We start from the raw sequence: 18,063 nt of genomic DNA on the forward strand, positions 1-18,063 counted from the left end.
TAAATTTTGTCAATCTTGGATTATTAATGTTGTTTTAGTTGTATTTCAGTTTAATATCCTGTTATCTCCTTTAATTTTGGTTGATATGTCAGAACCAGAACAGATGGTAGACCCAAACGTGTAACGTTTCACACAAAGCTTCATTGGAGAATTAAAGAAGTCAGGTGCGGGGAAACAAACAACAGCCCGGCTGGAAGAGCAAGGAGCTCACGGGATTGGAGCGTGGTCGGAATGCGGAAATGAGTGGAGTTTCCGGGACGGGCGATCGGGACGGGGAGCGTGGTCGATGTGCAAAAACGGGTGAAGTAGCCGGAGCGGGAGATCGGAGCGTGGTCGGTGGGCAAAAACGGGTCAGGTAGCCGAAGAGGGAGATCGGAGCATGGTCGGTAGGCAAAAAAAGGTCAAGTAGCCGGAGCGAAGATTGGAGCGTGGTTGATGGACAGAACGGGTCAAGTAGCCCGAGACGTTTGGGAAGTCAGGGACAGACGAGCAGGATACAGTTGAGGATGGGGCAGACAGGAGCCAGAGTCAAATAGTGCTAGCCTTGCGTATGCAGAGTTTCGCTGACGGACTGACAAGGAGTGAATGGAAGTGTTGAGTTTAAATAGGACAGGAACCAATCAGGCAAAGATCAACAGCTGGCGCCAAACGAGTGGGCACAGGTGAGGGCAATGGGTAATTGTGACATGATAAACATATGATTAGTTGCAAAATGTATATATAATCAAACTGAATCTGTTTTAGTGTCAGAATTTAAAATGACACAACAATGCACTTTAAATTTCAATGTCAAGTCAAACGAATGATCCCAAAGTTCATAAAAAAAGGCAAAGAAATCACAATTTTGATCATTTCCATTTCAGAGTATCCCACATCAATGGGTATTGCTTGTTTCACAAAGTTCCTGAGTCCACAGTCAAGATCATAGGAATAATCCAATTTCAACCGCCACCTTGATGCAGAGCTCTATGATGAATCAGATACTTGTTGGATTCCTGATGTGGGGTCGCTTGCCACTCAGATCACCAACATTTCCATTCGTCTAAGAGATTGTGGAATTTTCACGCAAGGAAAACAACTTAGCCTTAAAAGCCAAAAAGAGCATATTCAGTCTTTTTTAGTAAAAAATTAACTTTGACAACGTCAAGCCGTTTGCAGCTACGTGTCAAGAAACTTAAAATGGGCTTGACTTGTAAATTTGCACAAAAATTAGGCAAAACAACTAACAATATAAAAATATGATGACAGGGGTATCAAATATTAAAGGGGCATCTCAAATTTTGGTTTAAATGTTACAATCCATTACCTTGAGTAACCTAAACAAGCTCACCGAAACTGGTCTAGTTTTCGTTCCACTGTGAATCACACCATTACCAGGGTGGAGTCAAAACTATGAAAAGTAGAGATTTGGATTTCCCAAGAAATGTCATGCTAACAATTGCTATCAAAATTCTCAGGTCTTGTCTGTCTACACGTGCGTGTTCTGCCTGCAGCCAGCAATGACGAAAGACACGCAATTGTTTTTTGCTATGATGTCTACTTTTTTTTAAACATTTTGTGAGTGAAAAATATGCAAAAAGAAGGGAAGGGGGCAAATACTTTTTCACGGCACTGTACATGTTACTGTGGGGATTAAAAAAAAGTCACAAAAATGTGCATTTTCTCATGTGTTTTATTCCCTTTTTGCTTCACATAGTTTGTCATGTCAGTCCTCCTAGTCTAGCCGGACATCATTGTCTTCTTGATCCAAGCGATGTAATTGCAGACTTTGGTGTACACCCCGGGTTTGTTTCTCTGCGCGCAACCTTTCCCCCACGACACAATTCCTTGGAGCTCCCCGCCACAAGTCATAGGGCCCCCAGAGTCACCCTGTAAATGGCAAGTTATGAAGGTGGCTGTGTTTTTAAGAGGCAGAAATGGACTGTTTGGGGTAATACCTGACAGGAGTCTTTACCTCCCTCCAGGTAACCAGCGCAGATCATGTTGTCCGTGATTTGGAAAGGATGTGCATTAAAGCACGCGTCATCACTCAGGAGAGGAACGTCCACGCACTGCAGCGTATGTGGAAACTTTGCTGAATAAAGTGGATTTCACAAGTTAGTGGGCTTCCTAAAGGGACAGTGTGTAATTTTGAGCACTGCCAATTTAAACCAATTACTTAAGAAAACAAATTCCTTTTTTTACGCAAGGTATATGCTCCACTTTTAATTGGTTATTTACAAGTAGTTCATTAGCATTCAAAAACAACTATTTTGATGACCAAGTAATCAGTTTAACAAGACAGTATCAAAATTTACATCTTTTATATTTCTGTGTCTGCAGAGGTTACATTAACCAACAATTTTCTGTCATTGACAAAAGTTGCCAGGAAAAATTTGAAGGCCCTCCGTCATTTTGATGGGGCGAAAATTGGGCCATAAACCAGAGCAGCTGTACGACCTCAAGAATCGAGTGCAGCCGTTAAAGCAAGAGAGTGGCAGAGAGACAAAGAAGAACAATGACAGGTGGATGATAAAAAAATAATTTGAAAAGTCAGTGGGAGAGAAGCCTGGCCCGACCAGCCTTGAACTTAACGATTGTAACTTTAGGCCCGACCATGGCTGAAAAGTGGGTCTGGTCAAACTCGCGTTTAGGCTTAGGATCTTACCTCTGCTATGAATCTCAGTAGTTTGTATACTTCCTAGTGTTTTTGCACTCCTTTGCTTGAACTATGCAATACAGAGGCATCTAGTGGCCAAATAATACCTTTAAGTTGCTTTAGGCTTTTACAATTTGGTAAAGACTTTTGGGGGGATCAGAATTCATGGTCAACTAAGAATAATTAAATGTTTTTTTAATGTATTTCACCTAGCACAATGTAAAATCGATGCCTTTGTTTGGTTTGGTTTTGTTAGTCTATGCCGCGATCTCCCGGTTTGTGTCATCTTTGCAGCCTCATTCAGCTCATTTATGCAAGTACGTACATTTTTTAGACATGCTCGAATAAACTCAGCTTTTTTCATCTTTCTTGGTGTTTGGGTTAGCGTTAGACTCTGCTAGAAGCCAACCTTTTCTTACTTTCACCGTTCTCATACCACACAAATAGAAATAAAATGCAAAACAGCAGGGACGAGCATTAGTTCACTCTCCAGCATTCCCCCCAGCTCCCATTCCTTGAACCTAATCTATTCTGCCTGAACCACTCTGATAAAAGTAAGATAAAAGCAGATAGGCGCAGTGGAATATGAAGCATAAGGGGTCTTTAAATCCAGTTGGGCATTGTACACACATATTTAATAGAGTTAATATTTAACTGAACTTTCTGAGGACACTTCAATCAATGCACTGCACCTTTGAAAAATCGCTAATATCCAATCATTCTACTAATTGTTTCAATAGTCAGTAACTAGTCGAATATTAAAATAGTAGTTAGTTGCATCCCTTCTTGCTAGTTGCATTGAAATATGTGCATTGCATAGAGAAATGTGTATTCATATCTCATTCATCAACTTATATGGGAACTTTTTTGTCGCTAAATATATAGCACTACTTTTCACTACACTATTGTTACGATGCACTATTTTATCAACACGAAAAAAAAAATAACTTACAACTTCTGTCAATCTCCAAGCACTACCTCGTAAATAGTTTTGCCTACTTATTCTGACATTATTTAAATCTTATTATTTTATTTTACGTTTTTGTTAAGTGTTTATCCTGGTATACCATGTCTTATCTCGGTGCAAAAAATGTCCACTGTGTTGTTTCAATGAAAATAAAGTCTATTTATTCTATTCTGTCCTATTCTATCAGATGACTTCAGTCACATGACTCACAGCCTTCATCACTGGGACGGATATTCCCCCAACCGGAAACATGGCACATGGTCCCATCAGTGGCACATTTGGAAGGGAGCTTCACAGGTTGTACATGACTGTTTAGGGAGGCGGGTCGAGTGAGCTTGATGAGCATGATGTCGCTGTCCAGCGTGCGGGGATTGTATTCCGGGTGGCGAATGAATTCAGCGGACATGATGTACTGTTCGGGGCCTTCGTGTTCCCAGATGTTGTGCTCTCCAAGCCGTACCTCTATGTTGGATCTTGAAGAAGAATTTGAAAATTGGGGATTGTAGTTATGACTGCAAAAGCACAGTGGTACCTCTACATTCAAGCTTAATTGGTTCCAGGATTGTTCTTGTTGCTCAAATTACTCGTGTAACAAGTGAATTTTCCCAACAGTAAATAATTAAAAACAAATTGGCCTCTTCCCTACCTTCCAAAGGGATCAAAGTGAACTCTAAATAGCAATAAAACACATCTTCCTGATCACTACCAGCACATCCATTCATTTTCTACACCACTTATCCTCATGATGTTCACGTGGGGGGCTGAAGCCTATCCCAGCCATCATTGGGCAGTGGGCAGGGGAGATACTTAATTGGTTGCCAGGGCAAATGGAGACATACAAGCATTCACACCCTTTTTTTTACCTAGGGACAATTTGGGCCTGCCAATCAAACAGCATGTCTTTAAAATATGGGAGGAAACCGGAGTGCCCGGAGGAAACTCACTTAATTTCTATTATTTCTCGCTTTTTCTTTCATTGTCATCAATCTCCTTTTTTTCTCCTAAAGCAAAGGTCACAAAACATCCCAAAAAGAAGATGCTTTAAAATGTGACTAAAGAGGTGTAATCAAAACAAACATAATGGCAGAATCAGGTGCCTGATGGATGGAGGCAATGCAAAAACTGGACTAAGCTGATGGCAGTGAGCGGTCATTTAGTAGGCTCTAGTGGCAACCTTTGGGACTGTTTGTAAATTGTATTTTCCTTTATAAAGCGAGCAAGATTCCTGTTTAAAACAAAAGGTTATCGGAATTCTCGTGTGTAGAGGTGCTTGTATAAAGAGATACTACTGTAATTGCGATGGCCTTCCTCACTTAGGTCTGCAGTGGGCAGCAGAGAGAACCCATTCAGACGACAGGAGAACTCCTCCGCAGTGGTTGTACCCCGTGAAAAGAGACACCTGGTAGGGCACCGAGTTCTTGGCACATTCGTACCCGCCGACTATCCTGTCATCATCCCTTAGGACAGCTGCAGCTAAAATGATGCATGCATGTAAATACTTTTCCCACTGTCAAATTACCTATTACACTTACAACCAAACTGATTTTTTGAAGCCATATAAAACAGTTCAACAGTCTACCAGTTGCATTTAAACTCACATATGTTAACCCCAAACAAAGGTGTACTATTCAAGTATGCATTTGAAAGTTGCTAGAAAACTGAAAATGTTATGTTGACATTGGCTGCATTTTTGTTTTTTATGTATTTTTTCTTCAAATAAACTTGAGAGATTCTGCTAGGAATAACAAACACTGGTTTTGATTTGTCTTTGTGGTTCCGAAAATGCAAAAAAATGCAACTATTTTCATATCTTTAACTTGTCCAAAAATAGACATTGTGCCCGTAATCAGGAGAATGAATTAAAAATGTATCAAATTATTTAATTAAAGTTACAAATTTGGGATTTAGAATGGGAGCCAAATCTCCCAAAAATGGGCATAAATGACAACTACATGATGCAGATCTCCCATCGACAAAAATTGGTAATTTTCTCTTGGTACCATTTTGAATCATGACAACAGTCCTCGTGAAATTTCAGCTCTCTACCTGTTTGTTTTGAAGTCATTCCTTTTTGATTTTCAGAGGTGGGTAGAATAGCCAAAAATGTACTCAAGTAAAAGTAATGTTACTTCAGAATAATAATCCTCAAGTAGAAGTACAAGTAGTTTTCCAAATACTTACTTGAGTAAAAGTAAAAAAGTACTCGGTGAAAAAATTACTCAAGTACTGAGTAACTGGAGCAACATCTATTTATTGATTTAAAATAAATAAATAAATACATCTTAAAAAAAACAATCAGATCATCAAATTATCAAAGTCTATCCCCTGAGCAAAATAATACATTTAGTTTAAAAGTAGGTTAAAATAATTAACGTAAAATCAAGTGCTTTAATAAACAATAAAATAAAAATAGTATACATCAAATAAATAAAATGAGCACATGTAGCACCAAGTAGCAACATTTAAAGCCCTGATACTAATCTTGACAGGCTCTGCAAGCAGAAAAACAAGCTAGCAACTCGAACAAAGGAGAAATTGCATATTGTAGCTGGTGTTTGGCAGCATTTTTAAGGGAAACATGCTTTTTATGTGAGGCCAGGCGTGCTCCTCCTCTTCTGTGTTTTCATAGTCAGAATTGCTAAGCCACATTTTCCAGCTGTTTCATCCGTAAACTAAATTTCCCCCTCTGGAGTTGAATATGGTCACGTCATAATAAATGGGCTTTAGCGGAGACACACAGACGAGTACTTTCGTGGAAGAGATTGATTGAGTAACGAAGTAACGACTTCAATGTTGCCTAATGTAGCGGAGTAAAAGTACCTATTTTTGCCACAAATTTACGAAAGTAAAGTGAAACTATACGGATTTAAAAATACTCTTAGAAGTACAAAATTTCCCAAAACATACTCAAGTAATGTTACGGAATAAATGTACTCCGTTCCATTTACTTGAGATGCACTCCGTTACTACCCACCTCTGTTGATTTGACATATCAAAAAGACAAAGATTGGACACTTTTTGCTATAAATGTAAAGACATCGAGAAAAGAAACATCAGAGAAGCCAATAATAATCAGCATGAAGTGAGGCACAAAAGTTATTGACTGTCCCCATTTAGCTACAAGTTTACGCTTTGACTCACATTAAATGTAAACGGTTTTGAATCATACTTGAAGAAATCCAGAGTTGAGCTTTCAATTCAAATTTGATGGCATGCCTAAAATATTTTCTTAAATAATGTGCCTCAGTTCAATAAAGTCTGCAAAACACAGAAAAACAGGGATGGTTAAATATTCTCTTTGTCCTTTGCAGAACTGGCCGGCCTTGATTAAACACAGTGATTTGAACAGCTTGGTAAAATATAACAGGCCACACCCGGCTTGATAACTGCCAGATTTTTTGAGTCCAGATTGACCTTTGTTGAAAAATCCCTGTTTTTGCAAATTACAGATGAGCAACATTTTTTCGGCAATGTTCAGCATGATTTGTTTACTACCCTCCACTCTCCTTTGTTTTTCTACAGAAAAAAAATTGCCAATGGATTTTGTGCTTGCTGTCTGTTGAAAGAATAAAAACCTCAAGTCCCTTTCTTAGAACAAGTCATAAGAAAATCCAGAAAAATAAAGCCGAGATGGCAAAACATTGCTTATGAAAATTGGTAGATTTGTTCAATACCGTTTTGTTCCATTACATTATCGTACAAATCGAAATTGTGAATGAATATAGTCATTTGATTATCTAATTTCAATTTCCATCAATCTATATACATACACCTTTGCTATAACATGCAATTATTTTTTTCTTGTACCTGCACTTCCGTAGAGAGCCAGGAGGACCAAGAGCTTCATAGCCTTCATTGCTGCTGAGCAGTGGCAAAGTGGGTGCATACTGAGCAAAGTGAGTGCTCTTATCTTTTTTTTCTCAAGGTTTTTTCCATCACACCTCAAACATTACACATCTGCTCCGTTACCCAGAAATTGTTTTGGGTATTTTCACATCCTATTGTATGAATTAAACTGCTTCTATATTTTTTACATTAATCATATTTCAAAGATGTTGCATGTGCCAAAGCGCAACTAAATTGCCAAGCGCATGAGGTGGCTTCAAACGGATATGATATGTATTCTGTTTTTAAATATTGGACACCAGTTGCGGAGATTAGGAGGTAAAGTACTCGTCTCGGGATCAAGTGGTCGCAGGTATGATTCCCGGCTTCGTGGTATATGTCGAAGTGTCCTTGGGCAAAACCCTGAATCCCCAATGCCCCTAAAAGGCAGGTGGTTGCCTTGCATGGCTGATGCTGCTATCTGTATGTGAGTGTGTGTGAATGGGTAATTGTGAAGCACATTGTAAAGCTTATAGAGTTCTTCATTGACTTGAAAAGCGCTATAAATAATAATATAAATGCAGATCATAAATGCACTACATACTACTTACATCATGGTTACTATTGGACAATAATGTTGCTGTTCTTTGATTTCCAGTCTGTAGGGCATATCCGCTCTTGTAATTAAAGGGATTTAATTAAAAAGAGAGGGCTAAGGGGGAAGGCTTTTAGAACAATTTGGAATTTTGCATTGTGATGGTTTTCAGTCCTCTCCTGTTATCCTTCCAAAATGCACTGATGTAGTCTCTCCTTAATTTGAATGTCTATTAGATTATAAATGTATCAGGAAGAATTCGCAAAAAAATAGATTGGCACAATTTAAAAAAACTGTAGTAAATGTTCCTAAAATTAATTAAGTCAAAACTATCATGCTTACATACTAATTTGGGTGTTAAAATCAGTGAGTAGGATCAAATTTGGCAGCCAATTATTAATGGAAGGTTGAAAAAATGCATTACATTTAGTTCAAAGTTTGATATATTTTTTTCCAATAAAATTATGTAAAAATGTCTTCATGAAAAAAATTGATTTTAAAAAACTGCAAAATGGACCTAATTGCATTTTTTTAACTTACAGTTTTTGATATTTTTTGGGAAGATAAAAATATTTTGATTTAAGTGAAACTAAAGCAGCAATACATTCATAAGCCCCAATACAAATATAGTTTACTTTTGACACTGTCAGAGACCAGAAACGGAGACAGGACCCACTTGCGTTCGTTTTACTCAGCTTTATTTAGAAGGAGGAAAGGGCTTGCACCCACGAGTCAGTGATCGTCGGTCATGGGTAGCAGATCACTTGGAACGCGGGAGTGGCACTTCCGTGGCGAGCAAAGGCAGTGTCGGGAAAGGGGGGAAGAACAGGTCGATGGCTGGGACGGTGGAGCAGAAACGTAATCGAGTTCAGAAAAGGGGTAGGCGCCTGGAATTTAACGGGAATCAGGACAGGATTGAGTCAGGGTCCAAAAGTGGTTGCCTAGTTGAGGTTCGCAGACGGACTGACAATCGTTGACAGAAGGACGGGGGTTTAAAAAGAGATGAGCAGCCAATCAGCGTCCGAGGCCGTTGGCGCCAAAGGAGCAGACTCAGGTGCCCCGCATCAGTAATCATGACAAACACAAGGGCATTGCCTTTTTTAATAAAATAAAATATATTTCGGTTGGGACAGTTCTCACCCGGAAGTAAGGCCCTCTCTTTACGAAAATCACGCCATTCCAGACACCAGACTTGTAGTTGGAACTGTCAAATATTCCGTTATTTTTTCACATTGATTCAGTTACGTATATTCAAAGTATTCGACGTCTATGTATAGTGATTTACAATTACGCTTTACGAATGAGCTTCACTTGATAAGCAGTATCACTATCATGAACAAGGATGCGTTAACAAATTTACAGTGAATGGTTTTCCCAGTTGTACAAGGTTATAACCAAAAAATGGGATTGGGCACTGGAATTCTGACAGACGGGTGAATGAAGTGAAACATGATGTTGACTGTTTTTGGAGAGAAATTTCCAATAGTTCCAAAGGGTTAGTGAAAATTTAGGAGAATAAAACAAGATTCTGGACCTAAACTCAATGGATTTTTGTGAAGTAACCAAAACAAAATTAAAAAACATATATTCCCAGTGACATTGCAAGAAGATAAATTTGGTACAAAATGTACAGTGATTCCCGTGACTCACAAATGTGACTCACCTGCGCCAATAATTCATTTCACTCTATGCTTATTACAGTAAATCCAAATGAATTCATTGTGCGGGGGCGTTATCGGTAACAGTCGCAAGTCGCTCGTGTTTGAACGTAAAGACGGTAATCAACAATGCGTTTAAATGGGTGAGTGCGTTGGAACCAAACCCTGTGATTATGCACTTAAGGCGTAAATGCAACACATTCCCTTCCAGCGCAGGCAGGTTCTACCTGGGTATTGTGTAAACATCCATCTCCATCTTGCAACTCTGGGCTTGTGGACTTCAAATAAGGCGCACACTTAATTAACTCCAAGTCTGTGAGTAATTTCTTGACAACCCTTCTGTTGTCTTGTTTTTCTCGAATGTTATTTGACCTGGGAATAACTTGACATTGCTGTCTTTAAATGGTCATAAATGGTAATATTACTGCATAAAGTGAACTAAAGGCGCTTGCAGTAATGCTGAATGGGCAACTGAAGTATGACATAGCACCTGTGGGGAAACAAATATGTCTTTGCAGTTATTTTTAGCGAAGGACAATAGTAGCCGATGTTTTGTCTTTGTGTCAGCTATCGATTAAAGTAGACCAGCTTTTAAACTATATATTTTAATGTTACCTTCAAATAAAGTTGGTGAAGTTGAATTGCTTGTTAAAATAGCACACACAAAAAATCAGCAATCACAATTTCTTGTAATTACTGATGCAGGACACCTGAGTCTGCTCCGGTGGCGCCAACAGCCACGGACGCTGATTGGCTGCTGACCTCTTTTTAAACCACCGCCTTCCTGTCTACAATTGTCAGTTCGTCTGCAAACCTCAGCTACACGCTAGGCAAGCCCTTTTTTGACTCCTGACTCAATCCTGCCCTGTTTCCCGTCTGATTCCCGTTGCCGACTTTTTTTCTGAACCCGTTTACATTTTTGCTCCTCCATCGACCTGCTTTTTTCCTCGCTTTCGACACTGCCTTCGCTCTACACGGAAGAGCCACTCACGCGTTCCAAGCGATCTGCTACCTCTGACCAACGATCACCGGATCGTGGGTTCAAGTCCTTTCCTCCTTCTAAATAAAGCTGAGTAAACGAACGCAATTGGGTCCCGTCTCCGTTTCTGGTCCGTGACAATTTCTAAGATTGGGTCATTCCACTAGACTTTTTTTCTAATTAAACTTTTGAGTTTTATTATTTATTTGATTAACAACCACTAGATTTGCCAGTTTGAGAGTTTTAGCCTCTTGCCCTCCCTCAAACCTTCCTCTTTGTCCTTAAATCAAGCAGCTTCTGTTCCTGTGATCGGGTTTTACACATTCATTCAATGTTCAGCTAATGCAGCAAGCACTGTTGATTATAAAGGCCATATTACAAATGAACAAAACAAAAATGGTATAGTCGCTGTTGCAGCTTTACTATCATTTTTCATAATCGTTATACTGTATTATTTTAACTTACTTTTTCAATGTTTTATATTTTTTCCTGTTCATCTTTTTCAGAATGCATGATTTCTTTATTTTATCTTTATTTTACTAGAAAAACAAGTCATTTCTAAAATGAAATCATTTTCAAACAGTAATAATGATCTTTAGGTTAGTTTACGAAAAATGATTCTAATTATATGATGAAATACGAAGAATAATAATAACAATCAAAAAAAGGAAGAAGAAAGGAAGAAAGGAAGAAAAATGAGCGATAGAAAAAAACATCACAACTGTTTTGTGAAAAAATATAATCTTGCTTGTGTAAAATCCATCTCACAAATTAATAAAGTCTGCTCGCACCACACCCCTCTCAGCAGATGAAGTATGGAAAAAAGTAACAAAACAGTTAAGCACAATAAACCACGTCGATTGCACTTGTGACCCTGTAACGCCCGATCCCCCCGCCCATCCCCCCACTTGTCTTTGATGACAACCTAACCGTTATTTGTCGTTATTACATCATGGGTTCCTCTGCAACATAGGATTTCTTATTGACATCCTTTCCACAATATCGGGATTTTTATCACGTCTTGATGGTCATGTCATATTTAGTGAAACGCCCCAAAAAAGATTTTTTTAAATACATACAATGGATTAAAATTAATATTGAGCGACAAAAACTAAGTAAACATATTTGCTCATTCGAATTGAACTCAGTCACCCAAGTACCATTTTTATCTGTGACATGTGTGACGCAGACGCTTGACTATTTCCACATCTGCAGAGCAGATATTGTTTTTATACTAAATAACAGAAAAGCATCAGTGCAAAGACAGATTTTGCCTTGTGTTGGAACCCGTTAGCTCTATTGATAATTGCAAGGTCTCAGTGTTTTAGTATTTTAATTTTAGTATCGCTGATCTTGCAAAAGAGCGAAGAATTGTGTTTATTTGAGCAGACGGTAACCTCTATTTAACTAGTTCTGGTTCCCTTCTTCTCATTCAACCCAACCTCCAAACAAACTGCTCTGGTGAAAGGAAACTCTGTATGACTTATGCATTACCAGGCTGCTTTTCTATCAGACTAAGCCAAGGTTGATTATTCATATCCCTATTCCTCTGGTCTGCTGGAAGGCACCGAGCCTTGTGGTCTGAAGTCGAAGGACCAAAGTAAGGAAGTGGTTTTGGTTGTTGAGGCTCAGCTTTTTTTCCTCCCTTGTGTGCGGTGTATTTTGCCCAGCACATCCCTGAAAAATAATGAGGGCAAGCACAGTTGGCACTCATTTCACCTCAAAAAACAAAATCCCTAACCCAAAGTTCGAATCCCCTTCAGTGCCGCAACAAGACCAACAGACTTGAGGGTTGAGTTTTCTGCAGATACCAACTATTTGTGTCTTTATGACACCACCATTGCTGGAATCCCAGAGTTCTTCAGTCAGAACAGTTTTTGTAATGCGTAGCTGTGATAAATATAGTGAACGTGGAAACTGCACTATGTTATTAGTGCCACACACAAAGACATCTTAACAGTAGCAATGGCATTTAGCATTCCGGGTTATCCCCTTGAAAAGCCCACTCTCTAAATCCTATATAATGAATAATAAAGTTCCAACTGCGTCTATCATTCAGCTCAGCCATTCGCTTTAAAACTTCCACGGGTTTCTCCGTACACCCAAATTGGTATTTGTGCGGCGTACGCATAATTACATGTTTGGTTGGTAAATCAAGAAGTCTGGCAAAGCTGTCTCACTCAGAACGCTCCCCTCAAACTATAGCCTTGGGATGACTATTAATATCCCCTTCAGACAGCAGCAAAACGCTTCGGCTTTCGCTTCTGCGGAAAGACTGCGCAGCAAAATTTTGCACAAAAGCAAACGGGCAATAAAAACATGTCAATTTAAAGAGGAAAAAATCTTTTTTACAATAATCCCTTGCTACTTTGCACTGTGGTAGCCGCTGGTTCACTGTGGAGCAGATTTGCAATAAATGTAATTGTCTTTATTGTCATAGATATCAACGTATTGTGCATTGTATTTTGCTGCAGCTAGCAGGCAGCAAAGGCTATCACGGGGTCAGGTTGTATGTGTGGGCGTGACTGCCTGTGAGCGCGACTGCGATAGGTTCGTGTATGCTGTCAGTCAAACAGAGGGGAGGACAGACAGGTCAATAAGGCCACCTAAAAAACTGCGAAACATGGCGACAGCTTGCTTAAGCAGCTTGTTACATGAAAAAATAATTCAGCAATTAAATCGGATTGTGAGGAAAGTTAGAAGAGCGCAAAAAATTGTGATTCAACAGCGGGTGCTTTGTGGATTATTATCCAGTTCAGGAAGCAACGGATTTTGTGTTAGGAAAGAAGGCAAAACTGGTGCTGCAGGTCCGGTCTACTGCTACAGCTAGCCTACGTTACAACTCTCACAAGCTGAGCATGTATCTCATCAACACCGGATCCTTTACACATGAAACAGCTGACCCTGAGCTACAACCCGTAGGAAACTGCAACATTCTTCATGGTTGTATTTTAATCATCGGTGAGACCTGGATCATCCAAGGATACCCGCTGCTAGCTGCTCTCTTAATCGCTTTTTTCCGCTGAAAGGAGAAGCCTCCAATTTTGTGATACTTTTTGTATAATTACAATAAAGACCATTCATTCAGCTGCAATTCTTTGTTTTTATTTGTATAGTTATATTTATTATTTTGTTACAGTCGAATATTCTCTGTTGGCAAGGATGTCATCTCGAGGTTGGTATGACCCTTGGGGCTTTTATCTTCACAGATATTATATATGTTTCGTGGAGGGTTCTGATCCCCATTAATCGCAATAAATAAGGAATTACTGTGAGGCGAAAGGTTTTAATGTTCTGATAGGGTGGTTATTGGGACGAAAATTTTTAAAAAGTGTTGATAAATGTTTTTTTGCACAATTACAGCCGTCATGCAACCCAGTCTGGTGCTGTACAAGTGTTTTTTGATTTTATCAAACGTTGATAACAACACCTAAAATGTGGCAATGTATATTATTATTATTATTCGGACGCTGATTGGCTACCTATCACTTTTTATAACCCCGTCCTCCTGTCACCGGTTTTCAGTCCGCCTGCGAACCTCAGCTTACGCTAGGCAAACTTTTCGACCCTGACTCTCTTCTGTTCTGGTTCTCGTCTGTTTCCCAGCCCTGACCCTTTTTCTTATCCCGCCCACGATTTTTGCTCCCCCGTATTTTCCGCACTATAAGGCGCACCGTGTTATAAGGCGCACCTTCAATGAATGATATATTTTTAAACTTTTTCCATACATAAGGCGCACCGCATTATAAGGCGCTATGAGTGCATGCTGGTTTAAGATCAGGTAATTCTGCAATTTTGTAATTGTAATCCTGTGCAGTCCTTCGACATTTTTGTGATTAAGGGCTATATAAATAAATGTGACTTAACTTGACTTGGCTACAGTAGAGGATGTAGTTACGTTATGCAACCATTAGATGGTGCCACGCTAAAGGGAATGTCAACAAAACAGTCAGATAGGTCAGTCAAACTTTATTAATAGATAACAAACAAGCTTTCCACAATCTTCATTCACTCCAAAATGAATAAACAGCTGTTTTACTATTTTCTCTGAGGAAAAGCATTTTCGTGACACATCTTTAACATCTTTGAACAACAGCAAGGCATAACATTTTACTTTTCCTCCATTTAGTCAACACGCAAAAAAACGTCTGATACTGTTATGGTAAATTAAACGTTAGTGCAATCGCAATATAGTGACACTCGTAATGTGCAAAAACAACAAGTGCAAAACCAGCTCCCGTGTTATTTTCGATTGTTCTCAATTGTTCTCAGCTCAGGGATGCTGCTGGAAATGTGAATTTCCCTTCGGGGATGAACAAAGTATCTATCTATCTATCTATCTATCTATCTATCTATCTATCTATCTATCTATCTATCTATCTATCTATCTATCTATCTATCTATCTATCTAAAACAATAACAATAAAACAATAACATAATAACTGTAAAATGTAAAACGTAAATACACACCAAGTAGGACCACCTCTGAATTCTTTAATTTTAAGTTCCCGTGCCAGCGCTGTTGCCTTCATTCGAATAGTTATTGTACTGACACTTCTACTTGCTGCTCTTTGTTCAACAACCCACTGTTCAAGTGTGTCCTCTAACTGTGGCCATCTCACTTTTATTGCCACAGAAACTTTGTTTAGTCTTCCTTACTTGGCACAGCTTATCCTCATGCTTCCTCCACTTGTTGCTGCTCTATTTCCGTGTTCTACTGCGTGACTGATCGCCTTGAGTTCAAACTCTGCGTTGTAAGCATGTCTCTTAATGGGAGCCATTTCAGGGTCTTTGTACGGACGCACAAATAAAAGAGAATCGTTGTTTATTATTTCCCAGTATGCACAGCGCACTTCTTCTACGCGAAAAATGGAGTCTGTGGCTGCTTCTCTTAGTTGCGAGACCTTGCAATTCAATATTGATCCATATATAAGGCGCACCGGATTATAAGGCGCATAGTCAGCTTTTTTTTTAAAAATCAGATTTTTTGTGCGCCTTTCAGTGCGGAAAATACAGTAACCTATTTTTTCCTGCTTCTAGTTCCTTTCTTGGCGGTGAGAAGGTTTCTGTCCTGTCAATGAGAAGGTTACTAGGCCGCTTCTGGCCCTGTTTTTGCACGGATAGACAAGGACCTTCAGGCGTTTTTTGTTCCTGTGAAGGACTGTTTGCTGCAGCCTACATTATCTTTTTGTTTTTTTTAAATGTCTGTCATCCGGCCCTTGAGGGTGAGGTGATGTCAGGATCTGGCATGCCACCTTCACCAGAGGGCACCAGCCATGGAGTGTGGAACTGGGCTCACCTGTACTCAATATCCCCACTCTTGATGGTAATTACCGTGACCCTTTATAATGACTGTTTGGACAGCACTCGGGGTCGGGGCACTGCCAAATTCCATGCCACTTTCATCATGTCTTCTGTTACCATGTCAGATTTGGTTTTTGTTTCTGGTTTGGAAACTTTGGTATTTGTTTTGAGACCCGGTTTGTTTTTATTTGAAGTTTCTGGTTTTGTCAATAAATAACACCCTTTGTTAAGCACACCTGTCTCAATTCTAGCTTCCCCGCATCTGGATCCATCTTACCAAACGTGACAATGTTGTTACATGCTTATATGTAATTACCATGTTGTAATTATTAGAAATTAAGTGAAAAAAATCACAATGTCCCATCACCGGAGAGCTATTTTTGGAACCTGTCCGAGAGCACCCTGGATTAAACAATACCTTTGTCTTTTGTTAAAAACTGTCAAGGCAGCAAGATTCCATGCAAGGTAAGTTAGTGTGAAAACACTTGTGGAGGAGTTCACCCCCATTAAATCATTTTCATCCCCGATTATTGAAAGTGAAATCTGCACCCTGCTTGTATGTTGTATTCTGTGAACGCCAGCTTTTTTTTGTTGTTGACACTTTTCCGTTTTCATCTTTGTGGCCATCTTCTACAATTTCATCTTTGTCCTCTGCTCAGCCAGTAAACCTTTTATTACAGGTTTTCGTGATACAGGAACGAATCACTTTTCAATGTAATGTTTCTTTACCAAAGTATACTTGTCCGTCGGATGCTCCCAGCATGCTTCTGATGTGGAGTTTCTGGCAAAATGCCGGGACAATGGATATGTTGGAGATAGAGTACTCGACGACGAGTCCGCCTACGCCTTCCAAAAGTTATTGTTTGAGTTTGAGCTAAGTGTGAGTTCATGTAAATTGATACAATACTTAACTTTTTGTGTTTTTTTACTTGCACCGCTCCCAACCCATCCCCATTCTTCCGCCCCCTCACATCTGGACTACTGGCAGGGTTTAGTTCCTGTGTGGTTGTGTTTGTGAATGAGCAAGGGACTTGGTTTTGTGGTTGGGCAGGTCTGTGTAGCTTACTATGCAATTCTACTCGTCGCACTGTTTGTAGCATCATTGCGTTTGACCACTCAAACATTTAAGATCAAGCAAATTCACAATCATCGTTATAATTACCATCACCGTTATGAGATCTATAAGCATGCAGTATGAAATATGAGCAGTGGCAGGCTGGGTAGCTCTGGGAAGTGAAATTTACAAATTTATTTGTGAGGACTCGAGTGGAGGAGAGGTGATATGGGACGCTCGGGAAGCTGGCAACATGGAATGCGCGAGAGGGGGAGGAGGAAGGGTTATGCCAAAGGCCCCTTATGGACACGTAAAGCCTGTCTTTTGTAACGAAATCTCAGCCAAACAAGATTGCAGAAACTGAGACAAATAACAACGATGGGTGGTTGATAAAAAATAAACATCAGCGAGCGAGATGATCGGCCTGGCCCGAACTTAATTATTGACCCGCCTAGGGTCGAGCCTGGGCTCGGGCTTAAAATCTTACCTCTAGACTGAAAGTAGCAAACGAAACCTTTTCCCACTTGATAAATGTGTGCTCACTTCAGAGTTGTCCGACCTTTTGCTATTAAAGCTTCAAGTTTAACGGCTGTTGGTACGAACGCTTTGTTTGTGAAACCGGTGACGTTTCTCAAGGCCAGCTAGTGGGCCCTCAAATGCCAACTCTGAATCTAATTGGCTAAACCAATAGCTTTTTTAAAGACTGGTGTGATGTTACAGTACAATGCCTAGAGAATATTTTTGTGAAGGCCTTCTGGTAGATCTATGAGACTAGCAATGGCTGAATGTGATTGATTAATTGCTTAAATGTGACAACCCCCATTTGGAAGCAGCGAAACCAGGGAGAAACAATAAAAGGAAGCTAATAGACGATTTTGAATTATTTAATAAGCATCGACGGACAAAATATAACTAAAATCACATGATTCAGATAAGGGCGGCACGGCAGCTTGGTTGTCATGGGATCAAATCCAGCTACCAGCCTTCATGTGTGGAGTTTGCATGTTCTTCCCGTGCTTGCGTGGGTTTCCTCCGAGCACTGA

The 18,063-nt window shown here is 39.7% G+C and overlaps 1 protein-coding gene across 1 annotated transcript; it reads right to left on the reverse strand.

Annotated features, from left to right (window-relative positions):
• Nucleotides 1–1,654: 1,654 nt before the first annotated feature.
• Nucleotides 1,655–7,486, reverse strand: LOC148371950 (trypsin-3-like). The gene is made up of 5 exons (XM_088326580.1): nucleotides 7,413–7,486; nucleotides 4,919–5,078; nucleotides 3,816–4,078; nucleotides 1,938–2,074; nucleotides 1,655–1,869 (listed from the first exon to the last, which is right to left on the reverse strand). Exons 1-5 carry the CDS (start codon nucleotides 7,459–7,461, stop codon nucleotides 1,720–1,722), a joined length of 759 nt encoding a protein of 252 aa, XP_088182706.1. The 5' UTR covers nucleotides 7,462–7,486; the 3' UTR covers nucleotides 1,655–1,719.
• Between the last annotated feature and the right edge of the window lie 10,577 nt (nucleotides 7,487–18,063).

The sequence above is a fragment of the Urocampus carinirostris genome, chromosome 2, assembly GCF_059441175.1.
Source record: "Urocampus carinirostris isolate Australia breed hairy pipefish chromosome 2, RoL_Ucar_1.0, whole genome shotgun sequence".
Lineage (NCBI taxonomy): Eukaryota > Metazoa > Chordata > Actinopteri > Syngnathiformes > Syngnathidae > Urocampus > Urocampus carinirostris.